The 19,624-nt window shown below is 32.9% G+C and overlaps 1 protein-coding gene and 1 long non-coding RNA gene across 2 annotated transcripts; one reads left to right on the top strand and one right to left on the bottom strand.

Annotated features, from left to right (window-relative positions):
* Positions 1–474: 474 nt before the first annotated feature.
* On the top strand, positions 475–945 carry LOC114078349. Its single transcript, XR_003579964.1, has 3 exons — positions 475–566; positions 648–771; positions 907–945. It is a non-coding gene; the product is annotated as an uncharacterized LOC114078349 (long non-coding RNA).
* A 1,706-nt stretch (positions 946–2,651) lies between these two features.
* On the bottom strand, positions 2,652–6,364 carry LOC107027451. The gene is made up of 6 exons (XM_015228617.2): positions 6,306–6,364; positions 4,748–5,303; positions 4,321–4,661; positions 3,887–4,096; positions 3,171–3,781; positions 2,652–3,095 (listed from the first exon to the last, which is right to left on the bottom strand). Exons 1-6 carry the CDS (start codon positions 6,358–6,360, stop codon positions 2,652–2,654), a joined length of 2,217 nt encoding a protein of 738 aa, XP_015084103.2. The 5' UTR covers positions 6,361–6,364.
* Positions 6,365–19,624: the final 13,260 nt, after the last annotated feature.

Below are 19,624 nucleotides of genomic sequence, written 5' to 3'. Positions count from 1 at the left end.
ACTGCATTAGTTTTGTATTACATGTGTATGAATACATGTTTCAGGAAAACGTCAACCATCATGCTGCACAATCTGATCCAACAGATATGCCTACAGAGACAATTCCACAACAAGTCCAAAGTTCAAACACAGCTGGTATGATATATTCCTTTTTATCACATAAATGAAAATTTTAGAATTTTTTTTTATTTAACATTTTTTCATGTATATGCAGCTCAAAAGTCAACGGATGATTGTTTAAATGTTGATGCATCTACAACGTCAAAATCAAAACCGCCGACATTGGACGATTATCCTGATTTTACAATGACACAAATAATTGCCCTTGATCCGATTCTTAATGCCACCACGACTCCAAATCTGCGAACAAGAAATAAGAATGTGGATAAATACGATTCTTCTCCATAAATCAGAATGTCGGAAGGAGAAAGCAATTCAAATAGAGTACCTATATTCTTTCAAATCAAACATCCATTCCAAAATCACAATGGGTTTGATGTACCAGATCAACTGATTGAGGAGTTCAATAAATGGATTTTCAAAGATGTGTCGAGCAGACGTGGCAGGTAATTTGTACGTTGATAAAAATTATTTTATTTAATTTCTAAACTACTAAATTAATATAACACTTTTTTAAACATATACAGAAAAGCAGCATATTCCAAGATTAAAAACACATTTCATCCTCAAATGGACTTTGGCGTTGTCAAAATCGGAGATAAAGATTTTTTTCACATAATGAGTCAACCGGGCAGACCTTGGGAGGACGGGGTAAGACCTTTTTTCAACTAAATATTATGTTTTTGAGTTGCAGTGATATATGTATGTTTTCTGTATGTATATTTTCTGTATGAAATATGTATGAACAGTGAATGAATCAGTTATGTATTTTTTTTGTTAAAACAGCATATTAATACAATAATGTATTATCTCCGAAAGAAGGCAAAACACTCCCAAACAGTCACTTCTTACAGTACTGTTGATTGTTGGTTTATGGAATGGGTTGATAACATTGAGAAACAGTGGAGACAATCACAATGTGACATGAGATGCATATCACCGGACCATGATGTTGGACAATGCATTAGAGGATATAAGCTGCTTGCTAACATTCCGTGGGATAGGGTTGATGAAGTAATCATCTCAGTCAACATCAATGACAAATTCCATTGGTTTCTTGTTGTATTCCGAATCAAAAGTAGATGTCTATATGTATATGATTCGATGATGGGAGGATCTGTTCATTCAAGGAAAGTCAAAGAAGCCGTTGATAAGCTTGCAACCATGATTCCTTTATTTTTGATGAGCACAGGGTTTTATGGCAAAAGGCTTGATTTGTATGCGAATAATCTCCCTGATTATCAACAGAAGTCTCACTCTGAACCTCTAAGTATCAAGAATGTTACACATGTTCCTCAACAAGAAGAAAGTTCAAAGTATGTATATTTCTTACATTATTTTTTATTCATTTTAAATTGAAATTGCTATATATTCATTACAATTTTTTTTTTAATTTGTTTACAGTGCTTGTGGTTTATACACATCTCTATTTGCCGAATACATGAGCAATGGTGTTTTTGATATGTCACATATTGATATTGATTCAACATATCATCGTCAAAGATATGCTACATTACTTTGGCATTATGGAAAATCAAAGAATGATGAAGGCGCAATCAGTGAAAGTGAAGTTACAGGAACAGTTGCTAGCAAGAAGGGTGGACCTCGAACTCATAAAGAACAAGTTATGGACACCACCAATTATCCTACTCCAAAATTCCGTATCAGGAAGTAGAAATCTTCATGGCACATAGTACTTTTTTTTTTAACTTATGAACAATTTATGTATTTTCCCAGTTTTTTTGTTATGAATACTCTGATGGTTTTATATAAAATATTACTGATTATTACTAAATGTGTCTCAATTTAACATATATGAACACTGTATGAATCATGTATGAAAATCATATGAATTATGAATGTCATATGAAAATTTGATATATAGTACATAGTAATGTTGAAATTTGTTTTGCTTGAATATTATACACTTTCAAAATACAAACAGAAACATATATTAATTATATTACTGGTATGAATACTGTATGAAAAATGTATGAATTATATCATACAATTATACATTAATAAATGTGTATCACCATCTTGCATACATTATTCATACCAGTAATATACATACAATTTGTTTCTGTTTGTATTTTTATTATGACTACTGATGGTTTGGTATAAATTATTACTGATTATTACTAAATGTGTATCAATTTAACATATATGAAACTGTATGAATCATGTATGAAAATCATATGAATTATGAATGTCATATTAAAATTCATACCAGTAATATCCATAAATTTGTTTTGCATGAATACTATACACTTTCAAATACAAACAGAAACAGATATTAATTATATTACAGGTATGAATATTGTATGAAAAAATATATGAATTATGAAAAATTATAAAATATATTTTTCAAAATACAAACAGAAACAAATTGTATGTATATTACTGGTATGAATAATGTATGAAAACTGTATGAATACTGTATGACATTTGTATGAATAGTAATATTATTCAATAAAAAAACATTTTATAAAAATGTAATGCCTCAAAACCACAGATTTAACATTACTACATCATTGTTTTTGTACAGGATAATTTGAACAAGTCTTCCTATTGTGTCCAACCTGATGGCATCTACTGCATGTGCTTTTTGTCTTCTTGAATTTCACATCTGCGAATCCTTTCCACCGTTCAAGTTTGGGTCTTCCTGCTGCTCTTTTTGGACCAGGCGGCATCAATTTAGGATCTGAAATATAACTTGGTATATCCCATGTACTCTCGCACGGGATAGGCTCGACAGGAATGGCATAAGCATCTTTGAAATTCTTGAGGCTATAAAAAGCAGAACAGAAATCTGCTTCATGTAACTTCCTGTACCGGAGAACAGCAATTGCATGACCACATGGTATCTCATAATGTTGAAATCTTCCGCAACTACACATCCTTGTGTTCAAATTTACTATGTATTTCTTTGCTCCTTCAGCTACAGCATGCAGATCAACAGTTGAAGGTATCACCTGTGTAAAAAAAAAAAATTTTGTACATGCTGAAGATTAGTATGAATTAAAAACACAATACAGTGAAAAACATACCCTCATATTGCACGACAACGTAATACTTTTCTGTAGATAAACATCATATTTTTTTGTCAGATTAGATGTAGTCTTATCAGCCTCCTCATTATGCTTGTGAATCCACCTCTGAATTGTCACCCTCATAAACTCAAGAAGTGAAATCACCGGTAACCTCCGTGCTAATCTGTTAACATTATTCAATGACTCCGCGATGTTTGAAGTCATGGTCCATGTGCGCTTACAATTCGAGTAAGCTCTTGACCATTTGCTATAACCAATATCAAACAAGTATGGTCGTATTCGCGTATCTATCTGATCTATTCTTCCCATAATTGTCTCAAACTGTTGTTTTGTATAAGCTTTTGCCAATGAAAAGAACAACATCTTCAAATCTTCAGTATTTCTATTGAAATTCTTCAAAACATTGACTGATAAATGCCATATGCATGCATAATGTTCTGATTCAGGATATACATTTGTTGTCCCTTTCCATATGCTTTCATTTCTGTCTGACATAAAACACATATTTTGTCTAACTCCATATGCTTCTCTAAATTGCTCAAAGAACCATGTCCATGAAGCATCATTTTCAGAATCTACTATCGCATACGCCAACGGAAGTATATGACCTGCTCATTAATTTTTAAAAAAAATATCACACAAATAAAAAATATCATTCATATATTTTTTCATTATATTTTATAATTAGAAAATTATATAGGCTAATATTTTACCTCCCGGATCCAATGTGCTTGCAGTTAACATTGTACCACCATATGAACATTTTAATGCAGCACCATCAACAACTACAATTGGCCTACAATATTCCCAGCCCCTAATACATGCTTCTAAAGCAACAAATGCATATAAAAATGTATCATCTTCATTCCTTTTTATTTTCAAAACAGATCCTTGATATGTTTGCTCCAAAATGTAAAAATAACCTGAAAATAACAGTCCAATTCATACATAAAAAATACATAGTTTATACATAAAAAATACACATAACTGTTACTGTATAAATTTATCATTATTTTCGAAATTACCTGAAAATAACAGCCCAATTCATACATAAAAAATACATATTTTATACATAAATAATACACGAAACTGTTACTACACAACAAAATAAACAAATGTTTAAATTTATCATTATATTCGAAATTACCAGGTAATCTTGCATAAGATTCTGCTGGATCTCCTCGCACCAACTTTACTGCTTTTTCTTTAGCTCTCCATGCCTGTATGTATGTCAACGAAACACCATGCAATTTCAACATATCATCAGCTACATCTTTTGGAGTATATACCTTAGATGGATCAATATAATTATCCATTATCAAGACAGCTACAACGTCAGTTATCCCTTGACGTCTGGCATAAACTCTTTCTCTAACACAACATGTATGCTGAGCAATATACTTCCGAACTTTGAATAAACTAGATTTATTCAAACTAGATGCCCTCATCATCCAAGAACAACTCTTAGAAATACAATTCAGATGATAACTGTTACAAAATTTAATAAAATATACATTACAATATATATACATTGTAACAAAACAAAAAAAAATAAAAAATAAATTTAAACTTACTTAGATGCATTACAACGTGCAACCCGAAAGCTGAACTTCTCAACAAGTCCAACATGCCTCATAACCTCCTTAAGGGTTTCTTTATTATTATAAATCTGATTTTCAGCTACAAATAAATTAGAATGATCACATATTATATCATTATCTACTTCACTATTATCATTGACAACTCCGTCTAAATCCATTCCGATCAAACGGATAGAATTGTTGGAGTATAGATCTATGTTATTCTGTGATAATCTAACATCAGAATTTATTATATCATTAACTATAACTCTATGACATTCGTTATACTGCCCACAATCTTTCAAAGTGATGCATAATGGATATTTTGTAAAAAAATCCAAATTCACCCTCATCTGATCTAGATAAACCTTTACCCCAACATCATTATGAATTTTTATAGGTGGACACATTTCGCTAACTATATACTTTATCTCAACAGAATTTAGATTTTCTTCTATGTTTAGCTGAGTTACTATAGAATTAACTAAACCAGTATAAAGAGTAGAAGTATCGTATAGGATGCCCTCCATTTCAAAGTCGACGTATTTCCCTGTTTCACAACATTAAAATTACATTCAGTGCATCCCATAATAAAATTATAAATTTATTCATACATAATTAACACACATTTCATACACAATTTATATACAAGTCACTGTTTACCACACACTTCATACACTTCGTACAAAAATAATACATACTTCATACACAATTTAATACACAATTACTACACTATTTATACACTATTGTAATTTAATAAACAATTAATACATTGTTTATTACACACTTAATACCATTTTATACCAAAGTAATACACAAACCATACACTGTTTACCACACATTTCATACAGTTTGTACAAAAAATAATACACACTTTGTACATAATTTAATACACAAATACCACACTGTTTATACACTATTATAATTTAATACACAATTAATACATTGTTTACTACAAAATTTAATACACAAATCACACAAAATTATATACAAGTCACTTATATATACAATAACAAAATTTTAAATTAATACAAAATTAAAATAATTTTTATACATACTACATACTACACAACTAAATACTACATACAATCTAAAATACAATTTCATACTCAATTTATCCAATTTAATAAAAAAAAAATATACAGTTAATTCAATTTTTATACATAATTCATATATATATTACAAATCAATAATAGCTACATTCAACTATATACATTGATTTTCGTATATATTGTTCATACACTATTTATATACATTAAAATACAAAATGTATACATTATTAATACAAAATGTCAGATATTGTTCTACTGTTTCAAAAACAAAAAATTTGCTAAATTTATCAAAAACTGTAAAATTTTAAATTTTAACCAGTAATCACATTTACCATCATTCTTCGTTTTAATTACACATGAAAATACATTTAATATTACGAAATTTTTATTAGTAGAAACACTGAATTAATGTTTCACAAAAAAAAATATATCAATTTAACATATGCAATATAACATGGGGAAAAAAAACGACACATTAATAAAATATTTAAAAAACTAACCTGATGAATTCCATTTTCCACCATGTTTAATTAAAATTGACACAATTTTCTCCATCAAATCAAATCAAAACTTTTTCAACCTTCAGTTTTAATTATTTTTCCAAAAAAAAAACGATACAATATGACAGAATTCGAATATATGAATATAGTTCAATTTCTGGAAAAAAAAATGAAACACGTTTATGGAAAGAAAGATAACAGAATAGAATTTTTTTAGGATAAAAAATCAAAAATAATTACCATTAAAAACGGATTGAGATAATTAAGGTGCATATCTATAATTAATATATTTTAAATTCCCTTAAAAGGTGCACATTTGGTTATCAGTTACAAACAGTAACTACATTCACGGAAATTATCCAATTTTAGTTACTCATTTTTTAATTTTTTTTTTTTCCTAATTTTACTGAATAAATATTTACAATATTTTAATTTAAAGAAATGCTATAAGTTGATATATTATATGTTATAGAATGAAAATCAAAATCTTGTGCCATAACTTGAGAATATGACTACATAATATGTTATATACCTAATTTACACTTAAAAATATAGTTAATTATTTTCTCCTTTATTTTGACTCTAATTAATTTACCTGAAAAGAAACAAGTATGATAGAATTAATAATATATATTAGATATAAATTAAAGAATATATAAAATTAATTTCAGTATTTATAAAAATAAATATTTTAAAAGATGTTAAAAAGTAACTTTACAAATAAAATGAATAGGATGATATATTTGTAGTTAAAGAAACTAAAAATGTTTATTAGATTATAACAGTGTAGTTATTCATTAAAATATATAATCAAATTTGTACTTTTACTTGATTTCAAATATAATAATCTAAATATGTGTTTGATTTAAAAAGTTGAGGACAATCTACCATAATATGATCATTTCATATATATTTCATTTTAAAAACTATAATTGTATTTTAAAACTTTATTAAAATGTTTTTTTTCAAGTGGTAAATTGCTTCCACAAGTTACATGACATTTCTAAAAACTATAAATTATAAGATTTTTCTAGAACAAAGTCTATGACACAAATAAATCGACATTAACTCATTCTTCATGTCATTCACTCCTCAATTCCCTCCCCTCTCATGTTTTATACCAATAAATTTTTCGTCCTTTATTTTATTTGCGTCCTAAATATTATACACTTTGGTATAGATCTCTTATTAGGAAAATCAATAATGCAATTGTCTCTATAATGACTCAACTTTCAGCAAAATTTAACTAATTCACACTTTTCAAACACTCTAATGAATCAGTTAACATGTTAATTCAATATCAATCACAATTACTTTTCTCAAAATGCTTAATTCAAAAGGAATGCAGCCTGTGAGATAGCTCTTCAAGAACAAAATTTTCAAGAATTTCATAAGCATGTGATGTCATTTTCTTTGGTTCTTTTCAGACTTTTCAATTTCATGGCATTGCTTTTTTATTTTTTAGTTTTTTGGATTGTAGAGATAATTTTTGAATTATCTAATTTACTTGATTTCTCTTTTCATGTATATATCTCAAAACCTCATATAACATACATGTCATTATATATTTTATTGAAAATACATATATTTAATTATTGCTATTATTTTATTATAGTTAAAATCATTTTAAGCAAGTTATAAAAATTATTATATTAACTATCTTATGTTAACTTACTGCAGTATATATTATATCAACTGTTGTTGATATTTTTAAATCCTCTCTCTTTGATATAAAACATTAATCCATCATATTTATTAATTACTTTGGAAAAAATTCTATCTTTATCATACGAAATTGTTCTCCTAATTTTAATAAATAATAAGACCAAAGTCATAAGTTTTTATCATCCTTTTATTACTCTATAAAGAATGAGATGATACATTATAATTTTCATCAGACATGTCATTTTTTTTAATAAATATTTTGTTTTATTGTTGTTATTTCCTATCATGTTTATTTGACAATATCATAATAATTTTTCTTTTAAAAACCTAATTAAATTTCTATTATAATATTGTAATATTGGGCCCGTAAACGGGCCTTTCATTATCTAGTATTATATAGAAAGATGAAGGCCAAGGACGACCAATGGCAATTTCGAAAAGTATGATGTGATTGAAGGGCAAAATTGTAAATGGCTGGCTATATGTGTAGAAGATCTTCCAATTCTCAATTTAAATTAAAAAAAATCACTCCATGATATTTTCAAGTTGGAGACTGAAAGTTTGAAACCGTCTCTTTCATTCTCGGAGCTTCCAGAGTTCTTCCATTCAAGAACACACATACCACATACTCCATATATTATATATACGTCTCATTTTTTCAAGAGAAGAGAGGAGTACCATGCCAATTCTCCATAAATAAATTTAAAGAATATCTTGCAATTTAAGGTATGGTTTATTCTCAATTTCCGCTCAAATCTTCTTTTTTAAATTTTTTAGTTGATTTTGTGGATTAGAATTTTGGGTTGAGAAACCTAAAACTAAAATTTTGGGTTGAGGAGAAGTAGGATTTTCCTTGCTATTTTCTGAGTTGTTATTTCTATTGTTTTGCTGGCAGACAAACAAGGATTTCTTCATGAGTTAGTATAATCTCTTCATATTTCAAGATACTCTTTCAATTCTCTTCATCTCCGCATTGAATGGTACATTTTCATGTATTTTTCCTTTCAGCCTTTTATTTCCAGAGAGACGATTGATTTATTTTTCAGTTCATTCAACCTCTCAGTTTGGTGATCTACCAAAAAAGAACTTCTGTTGATTTCTTCAGTTATACTCCTCATTCAATATTTGTTCAACTTTTGTTTTATTTTTTTCTGTTAAGGGCTTCATTATCTTATCTTAATTGACTTTTGTAATTAGATAGAGTTAAGCATGCGTAGAAGATATCAGTGTGGAAGTTGGAACTTTGAATTTACATTATCATAAATTTAGCGATAAAATATGCTACAAAGTGTGCTACAAAGTGTCTATCTTGATTAATGAAAGAAAAATTTGAAGTAAGTACTAACTACTAAGTAGGAGACATTTGTTTAAGGGTAGAACATACTAATCATTACATTGGATGTTTATTTTCTTAATTCTTTACTTTTATTTTATATTGAATATGGTAACTAAATGAAGAATTTTCAAGCACATCTGAAAATAGGTTATGATTGGACTGCATAGTTATGATCAAAGACTTGGACAACTATAGATTATAATTTATTTTATCAAAAAAATCAAACAAGAAAAATATGGAAGTCTTCCTAATTGGTATATGTAGTTATCTTTTTCTTATCTGCTGCAGCGGTTGATGCTCATTTGTTATGATTTGCGGAGAGCAAAGAAGTTCGAATGATCATATATTGTGATGTGTTTGTTAGGTGTCATGAAAATATTACGAACTCTTCTTCACTCATTACATAGTAATGAAAAATGCTATTTAATATCGTATAAATTTATCAAAATGACTGGTAAAGATAGTGTTAATAGCTTTTATGATTAATAAATATTATTGAGGTAGCGTCGAGACTAATATTGATATGTCACAAAGGTAGGTAAGAATAATGTGGTTTAATTTTCTCTCTGTTCAATTTATCTTATCTTATTACTACTACAACCATTTGTCAATCAGATTCTACTACTTGTTGAATTTCAAACAAATCATAAAGGAGTTGCAGGGAGCTATAGAGATTTCTTCAGTTTTCCAAGCAATTTTTGAATACAGTGGGCCAGTGCCAGTATTACTTCGGTGAGAAATTCTTGTTCGACATTTATATGTATTATCCTTTGTTATCATGCTATGCTACAAGTATATGCATCCATAATTATGCAACTAATGTTTGGAACTCATGGATGCTTCCAATAAAATTGAGTTATAATTTTGTTGTTTATTTGGTCTTTTCATTATAATATATTGTTTCATGGCATTATCAGCTTGATTCTTAGTTAAGACATTTCTCCTCAATCTATTATATTGATCAAATTATACAAGTAGATATATTAGTACGACCTATATAGATTTGTTTTTCTGTTATATAGGTATGCCCTACAACCATTCATCAATGTTAAAATATAGCAATATTATATGATGTTGAATTGTATTAGAGAAAATCTGATTTAGTTTTAATTGACTAGAATGGAGTGTTCTTTTGTGTGCTAAACATCGACAACAATAACCTTGGCACAATTTATTAGTGGAGACCTTAAATTTATGACTTTCTTTTTATTACGTTGTTTCTTCTCATGGTCATCCTTCCTCACATGAAATCCTTTTGATTGCCCCTTGTGTGTTGTGGTTTTCGTTCTAACATTCTTCAAGCTCTCGCGATAAGCTGTCAATGCTTCCCTTCTATTGCCCATGTTATGCAACAAAATTACATTGAACTCTTCCGAATGAACTGTGGATTAGCTTGCTATTTCTTTCTTCTTCTAAAATCCTTTTCATCTCTATGAGGATTTTTCCTCCCTCTCGAGCCTATAAGTGAAGTCTCTCCCTCATCCCTTTTCTCTATCAGATGAGTTGTTGTTAAACCACTTTGTCCTTTTTTCTCCTAAGGCAATAAGTAATTGATCACATTATTACCCTAAAACTTATTATTAGTAAGAAGGTATTTGCTTGCTTCTTCCACTCCTTCCCTAAAGTTCCAAATCAGGTGGCCATTGTTATATATATACCAAGAGGGATTACAGGAGAGTTTGAGAACCCATTTACAAGATTATTTATGTTATTCGATGAACTAATCAAGGAGTAAGTATTATTATAAACGGAAAGGCCTATTCATAGGAGGAATTATGATCATTGGAAATGCTAATCAACTTTGGATTAATTAGGTAACCACTACTTCCAATGACAATTCAAGTAGTACACCACTCTAAGAAAATATGTTGAAGCCTTATTTTTATATTTTATAATTTTTATTGTCATTAATGTTTTTGCTGCTCAGACTCTCCACTTTCAGGGTCGCAATTATGTCGAGATGATGTGGGTGTGGGACTCATACCTGATGTGGTCAACCGATTTTGGATACTTTGGCCAAATTCAAGGGAGAAATTCTGAATAAATTCAAAAAAAATTGTAATCAAAACAAAAATTAAGGTGAAAGTCTAGAGAATGAAAGACCTTGTATATATAAATTTCTATTGTCACTCCCTTTCCATATAAATTTCTATTGTCTCTCCCTTCCCTTTTATTCCCTCTTGATTTTCTCATCAAGTTTTTCACATAATATCTATATATATAAATTTCTATTGTCACTTGTTTCCCATATAAATTTTTATTGTCACTCCCTTCCCTTTTATTCCCTTCTCGGGTTTTCCTATTGATTAATATTTTCTCATCAAGTTTTTCACATAATATCTCATTTTTTTAGGTTTTATTACTCTATTTGTATTAGTATTAGTCAAATCTCTACACCTGTGTCAATACATGGATCCGTATCCCTAAATCTTAAAATTTGATCATAGAAGATACGACCTATAGATTTGCACCTGTATCAAACACCCACAATGTTCAAGCAACTTAGATTAGTGTAACTAAGTTGAATCAAATATATTAGAAAAAAATATACTTGTATCTCTTCCTATTGTTCACTTGACACCTATGATCAATTTAATTCAGAATATATTTTTAGCTTGTTATTAATTATTTCCTTGGAGTTATGAGTGGCCGATAGGTCTAGATGTGCTTCATGGAATTGTGTCTTGATGCGTTTTATCTTATTAACATTGTAGTAGCTTAAATATGTGGTCACTGCTGCATTTTGTTTTCGTGTTGTGCAGGTTAAATGGGAAGGAATAAGACATGAGCTTGGTCTCATCAGTATTTTTAGTGTTGTCTGTTTATCAGCATACAAGATTTATGAATACATACTTTTTTCTGGAGGTGATATCAAGGTAATATGCTCTGACCTTAGTCTGCTATGGACTTTTATATGTTTTTGGTTGCTTGTTATAGTGGAAATGCCTTCATGTAGTTTCTGGCATTTTCTTTGGGTTCTTGTCTGGTGGAGATCTTTTGTCTGATACTTATTTTTACCTAATTTAGCAAGCTTATAAAATAATAGCATGTGGTTTTATCTGTTTTTCATACTCCGCGTTCTTCATGTTTTCTACTGGATATCTATCGAGATTGCGAAACTAAATATACAAGGACTAGCATTAGCTGATCAATCTTCATTTTAAGTGGTTGGGCTCGTGCTAAAGAGCATCACAACAAAGGCAGACACTTTCTTGAATAAATGTTATAATTTTTATATGGCAGATATTAGTTGGGTTTTAAGTTATGTAAACTAAATTTCATAAAATAGATCTGAGGTTCAATAAAATTCTATTTGCTTACCAAAATATTATTAATACTTAAGCTTTAAGTTGATAGAAATATAATGCTAATATCCCAAATGCAGTGCTCTTTGTTTTTTCATCATCTTCTCGTGGTAAGAACATGTTTGATATTTTTTCTCTTACACTTGAGATTATTTATATGCTTAATTGGTAGTGTTTGGTGGATCACTACTTGTTAATGTGTTCATGATACTTAGTCACTTTGCCTATACATGTGTGTGTCTGCTTATTGAATAGCATTCAAGTGCTGATATGGTCTATTTTATTTATTTATTGGTTAGGTTAGCTGTAACAACCTGTTTAGTAGGTTCGAGCAGTAAAAATTATTTTGAAAATAACTGAATGGGTCGACGGATCAGGCGACGGACCGTCATGGTCACGACGGACCGTCGAGGGTCTTCGTTCCAAAACACTTCAACTCTGAAAATCTGGGTACTGAGATCGACTCTCTGAACTTCACGACGGAACTGCAGGACGGACCGTCGTAGGTACGACGGACCGTCACAAACCCTTTACTGAATTTAACTCTCTGAACTTTGTGACGGACCTGCAGGACGGACCGTCATAGACACGACGGACCGTCACAGGTTGCGTAAACCCAACTGGGTCGGAATTCTGCTAAAAGTTTTAAAGGGGTGTTTTGGACTATTCATGACAAACTTTATGAAATTAGTGGGGTAAGTTTAATAATTTTTTTACTCGGGGGTTAAAGGAGATAACCTTAAAACAAATAATGGGTTACTTTTGTCATAAGGAATTATGATAATTAGGGTAAAAGAAAAAGAATCTGGAGAAGAAAAAGAAAAAGACAGAAAGGGGAGAACGAGCGAGAGAGAGAGAACGAAGAGGAAAGCAAAAGGCATCAGGGAGATAGCTTGCTTGATCACGATTCTTCGGTGGAGGTAGGTTATGGTTTATGTCTATGTGATAGATAAACTCTAAATAGCGATTGATATGTATTGGGTGGCATTGTAAAGTCTTCTATGTACTTGATTGTGTGTTTATATGTTGTGATCGTATAATGGATCGGAGTGTCACGTTCCGACACGTAGGAATAATGGATCGGAGTGTCACGTTCCGACACGTAGGAATAATGGATCGGAGTGTCACGTTCCGACACGTAGGAATAATGGATCGGAGTGTCACGTTCCGACACGTAGGAATAATGGATCGGAGTGTCACGTTCCGACACGTAGGAATAATGGATCGGAGTGTCACGTTCCGACACGTAGGAATAATGGATCGGAGTGTCACGTTCCGACACGTAGGAATAATGGATCGGAGTGTCACGTTCCGACACGTAGGAATAATGGATCGGAGTGTCACGTTCCGACACGTAGGAATAATGGATCGGAGTGTCACGTTCCGACACGTAGGAATAATGGATCGGAGTGTCACGTTCCGACACGTAGGAATAATGGATCGGAGTGTCACGTTCCGACACGTAGGAATAATGGATCGGAGTGTCACGTTCCGACACGTAGGAATAATGGATCGGAGTGTCACGTTCCGACACGTAGGAATAATGGATCGGAGTGTCACGTTCCGACACGTAGGAATAATGGATCGGAGTGTCACGTTCCGACACGTAGGAATAATGGATCGGAGTGTCACGTTCCGACACGTAGGAATAATGGATCGGAGTGTCACGTTCCGACACGTAGGAATAATGGATCGGAGTGTCACGTTCCGACACGTAGGAATAATGGATCGGAGTGTCACGTTCCGACACGTAGGAATAATGGATCGGAGTGTCACGTTCCGACACGTAGGAATAATGGATCGGAGTGTCACGTTCCGACACGTAGGAATAATGGATCGGAGTGTCACGTTCCGACACGTAGGAATAATGGATCGGAGTGTCACGTTCCGACACGTAGGAATAATGGATCGGAGTGTCACGTTCCGACACGTAGGAATAATGGATCGGAGTGTCACGTTCCGACACGTAGGAATAATGGATCGGAGTGTCACGTTCCGACACGTAGGAATAATGGATCGGAGTGTCACGTTCCGACACGTAGGAATAATGGATCGGAGTGTCACGTTCCGACACGTAGGAATAATGGATCGGAGTGTCACGTTCCGACACGTAGGAATAATGGATCGGAGTGTCACGTTCCGACACGTAGGAATAATGGATCGGAGTGTCACGTTCCGACACGTAGGAATAATGGATCGGAGTGTCACGTTCCGACACGTAGGAATAATGGATCGGAGTGTCACGTTCCGACACGTAGGAATAATGGATCGGAGTGTCACGTTCCGACACGTAGGAATAATGGATCGGAGTGTCACGTTCCGACACGTAGGAATAATGGATCGGAGTGTCACGTTCCGACACGTAGGAATAATGGATCGGAGTGTCACGTTCCGACACGTAGGAATAATGGATCGGAGTGTCACGTTCCGACACGTAGGAATAATGGATCGGAGTGTCACGTTCCGACACGTAGGAATAATGGATCGGAGTGTCACGTTCCGACACGTAGGAATAATGGATCGGAGTGTCACGTTCCGACACGTAGGAATAATGGATCGGAGTGTCACGTTCCGACACGTAGGAATAATGGATCGGAGTGTCACGTTCCGACACGTAGGAATAATGGATCGGAGTGTCACGTTCCGACACGTAGGAATAATGGATCGGAGTGTCACGTTCCGACACGTAGGAATAATGGATCGGAGTGTCACGTTCCGACACGTAGGAATAATGGATCGGAGTGTCACGTTCCGACACGTAGGAATAATGGATCGGAGTGTCACGTTCCGACACGTAGGAATAATGGATCGGAGTGTCACGTTCCGACACGTAGGAATAATGGATCGGAGTGTCACGTTCCGACACGTAGGAATAATGGATCGGAGTGTCACGTTCCGACACGTAGGAATAATGGATCGGAGTGTCACGTTCCGACACGTAGGAATAATGGATCGGAGTGTCACGTTCCGACACGTAGGAATAATGGATCGGAGTGTCACGTTCCGACACGTAGGAATAATGGATCGGAGTGTCACGTTCCGACACGTAGGAATAATGGATCGGAGTGTCACGTTCCGACACGTAGGAATAATGGATCGGAGTGTCACGTTCCGACACGTAGGAATAATGGATCGGAGTGTCACGTTCCGACACGTAGGAATAATGGATCGGAGTGTCACGTTCCGACACGTAGGAATAATGGATCGGAGTGTCACGTTCCGACACGTAGGAATAATGGATCGGAGTGTCACGTTCCGACACGTAGGAATAATGGATCGGAGTGTCACGTTCCGACACGTAGGAATAATGGATCGGAGTGTCACGTTCCGACACGTAGGAATAATGGATCGGAGTGTCACGTTCCGACACGTAGGAATAATGGATCGGAGTGTCACGTTCCGACACGTAGGAATAATGGATCGGAGTGTCACGTTCCGACACGTAGGAATAATGGATCGGAGTGTCACGTTCCGACACGTAGGAATAATGGATCGGAGTGTCACGTTCCGACACGTAGGAATAATGGATCGGAGTGTCACGTTCCGACACGTAGGAATAATGGATCGGAGTGTCACGTTCCGACACGTAGGAATAATGGATCGGAGTGTCACGTTCCGACACGTAGGAATAATGGATCGGAGTGTCACGTTCCGACACGTAGGAATAATGGATCGGAGTGTCACGTTCCGACACGTAGGAATAATGGATCGGAGTGTCACGTTCCGACACGTAGGAATAATGGATCGGAGTGTCACGTTCCGACACGTAGGAATAATGGATCGGAGTGTCACGTTCCGACACGTAGGAATAATGGATCGGAGTGTCACGTTCCGACACGTAGGAATAATGGATCGGAGTGTCACGTTCCGACACGTAGGAATAATGGATCGGAGTGTCACGTTCCGACACGTAGGAATAATGGATCGGAGTGTCACGTTCCGACACGTAGGAATAATGGATCGGAGTGTCACGTTCCGACACGTAGGAATAATGGATCGGAGTGTCACGTTCCGACACGTAGGAATAATGGATCGGAGTGTCACGTTCCGACACGTAGGAATAATGGATCGGAGTGTCACGTTCCGACACGTAGGAATAATGGATCGGAGTGTCACGTTCCGACACGTAGGAATAATGGATCGGAGTGTCACGTTCCGACACGTAGCATTAGGGGATCGGAGTGTCACGTTCCGACACGGTAGGAATAATGGATCGGAGTGTCACGTTCCGACACGTAGCATTAGGGGATCGGAGTGTCACGTTCCGACACGATAAGAATAAAGAGAAGTAATCTTGAATTATGTTAATATACTCAATTTCGAAGAACCTATTTCCCAAATGAGTATGGTGTGGAGGCTTGAGTCCTCATAGGTGTGCTTGGTGTTGTTGCCAATGGTTCTTGTACTTGTTGATTGTCACCTGTTAAGTATTGTGGTTGATTTTATATTATTATTCAGTATATATTGCTTTCTATTTTGAGTTGACCGATGATACCTACTCAGTACTTGTTCCTTGTACTGACCCCTACTTTTATGTTCTTTTGTTATTTTGTGGAGTGCAGCAAGTGCACCATTGACTTCGACTCGTCCGCAACTCTAGCCAGTCTTCAGCACATCAGATTTCAGGGTGAGCTATTGTTCCTAGCTCGGACTGGATTCTCTCATTCACGTCTTGATGTCCTTGAAGTTCGGACATGGACCATCTGCTTACTTATTTTAGTTTTTAAATACTCTTAGACTTAGAAATTTGAGGATAGATGTTCTTGATGTGATGACTCCAGATTTTGGGGATGATAAGTATTATATTTTAGAAGTTTATTTAAAAGATTTCGTTAATGAGTTTTGGATCTTCCGCATTTTATTTACTATTCAAAATTTATATACTGGTAAACGTTGGGGTTTAGATTGTTGGTTCGCTCACCTAGTAAGATAAGTGTGGGTGCCACTTTCGGCTCGTTTTGGGTCGTGAAATTAGCTAAGTGTTGTCAGATGTTTGATACTGAATTAGGAGTTACAAATGTTTGACCTCTTCTTACTCTTGTTATATTTAAATGATTACAAGTACATAAAGCTTTTTTTTTGACATCTTCTTTATTACACGTTTTGTGTTTTTTTTTTCTAGAAATTTCTGTTTTTTGGTGCTTTTATCCTTAAACTTGTTCAATATGGTCAAGTTAAATGCTTATAAGACACTAAAATATCAATGTTCATCCAGAAGTTGTACGTACAATTTTTTCTCTTCTTGATCAAATTGAAGAACTGAGATGTTTAGATTGATACTTCCAGTTTCATTAGTCACTTTACTCCTCCCGTCTGTTTGCACCATTTGATGAAGTTTTGTTTCCCCTTTATTTCTTAGACTGTTTAAATTCTAGCCTGATTCAAAGAACTTCCTGTGACAAAGAAGATGAGATTATTACTGATTCATCTTCATTCTTGTTGCATTTTAGCTGAAACTTGATGGAAAGATAAAATAATCTTTGTCAGAAACTATTGAATTGGCTATGCATTAACAGAAGCAGCACAAGGTGGACTGAAGAGATGGATTGGGCTATAAAACATGCCTCAAGTAAAGCAATGCAAGCTGAAGTATATAGAATGAATATAATTAGTACTCCTATATATATGTGTGTGTGTGTTCAAATATAAGGCCCTATAGTATGACATTTACGTGAATAAGGGATCGTTTTTTTAAGAAGGATAAGATCAATATTATTCACTATTCTTTATTTTTATGATATTTCTTCATAATTTTCTATTAAAAATTACACTATATAAATATAATTTAAAATTATTTTTAGGCACTGCTTATTAAATTCTATGGTTAACGAGATTTGTAAGTCAGTTGTCCTGTTTGGAGATGATTCTTCATATTTTTCTTTTATAAAATCGCACTAAAAAATATAATTAAGTATTATATTTATAAATACAGTGTAATTTTTATGTTTATACATATTTTGATTTTTCATAAATTCTCTTTACTTTAACAAGTTAAGATGAAAATTCTATTTTTTGGTAAATAATAAGAAGAATTTATTTTTAAATATATACAATAGCATTATGAGAATGCTCACATAAAAATATGTAAACTAAATAAGATGAAAGTTTTATTTTTAAAAATGCATAGCTAAAAGTTGTAAAGAACATATAAAAAAGACTAAATCGCTATCTTTTTACAAACAAATAATTTGTTCTTTAAATTTACGCAATGCATATTATTTTGTATAGATTAAATCAAACATGCAATAAAAAAAATTCTCAGTATATCCTATCATAATTATTCTCATTATCACTTGTATTTTTTAAAAAAAAAAATCGATCCCTAACTAACATATTTGGCAACTATATTGCATTTAAGATAGTAATATTATTATTTATTGAAATGTATATTTATTTAATAGGCAACAAATTATATATAATGGTGTTTATATGGAATTTGACCATTTATACTCTGCAATATTATGCCCCTAATAAAATTAGTGTAAGTTACATAAATCCCATAGTTTTAATATGAAATTATAATTTATTCCTAATAAATTTTTAATTACATTAATTTCTTAAAAATTTAAAAATCAGAAACAATAATTGAACCTCGATGACATTAAATACTGTCTCGGATACATTAATATGAAGTTCGGTGACATTAATATGTAGCTCGGATACATTAAATAATGTCTCCGATACATTAATAAGTAGTTCGGATACATTAAAAACTAACTTGAATACATTAATTGTAGTTTGAATAGATTAACAGATACACAATATGTAGCTCGGGTACACTAAATACTGGCGTGGATACATTAATATGCAGCTCGGATGCATTAAATATGGCTCGGATACATTAAAGAAATAAAGAGATTTTTAAAAATAATGGGGAATGATGAAAATAAGTGAAACAAAAGGTATGCATTTCTGTAATTTGTCCATAAAAATTAAGCGTTGGGTCCGTGATAGCACGGGCCATAGTTATCTAGTGTGTGTATGTGTGTGTGTGTGTGTGTATATATATATAT

The sequence above is a fragment of the Solanum pennellii genome, chromosome 8, assembly GCF_001406875.1.
Source record: "Solanum pennellii chromosome 8, SPENNV200".
NCBI lineage: Eukaryota > Viridiplantae > Streptophyta > Magnoliopsida > Solanales > Solanaceae > Solanum > Solanum pennellii.
The sequence above is the reverse complement of the archived record's forward strand: the minus strand, read 5'-3'. Positions and strand labels throughout refer to the sequence as shown.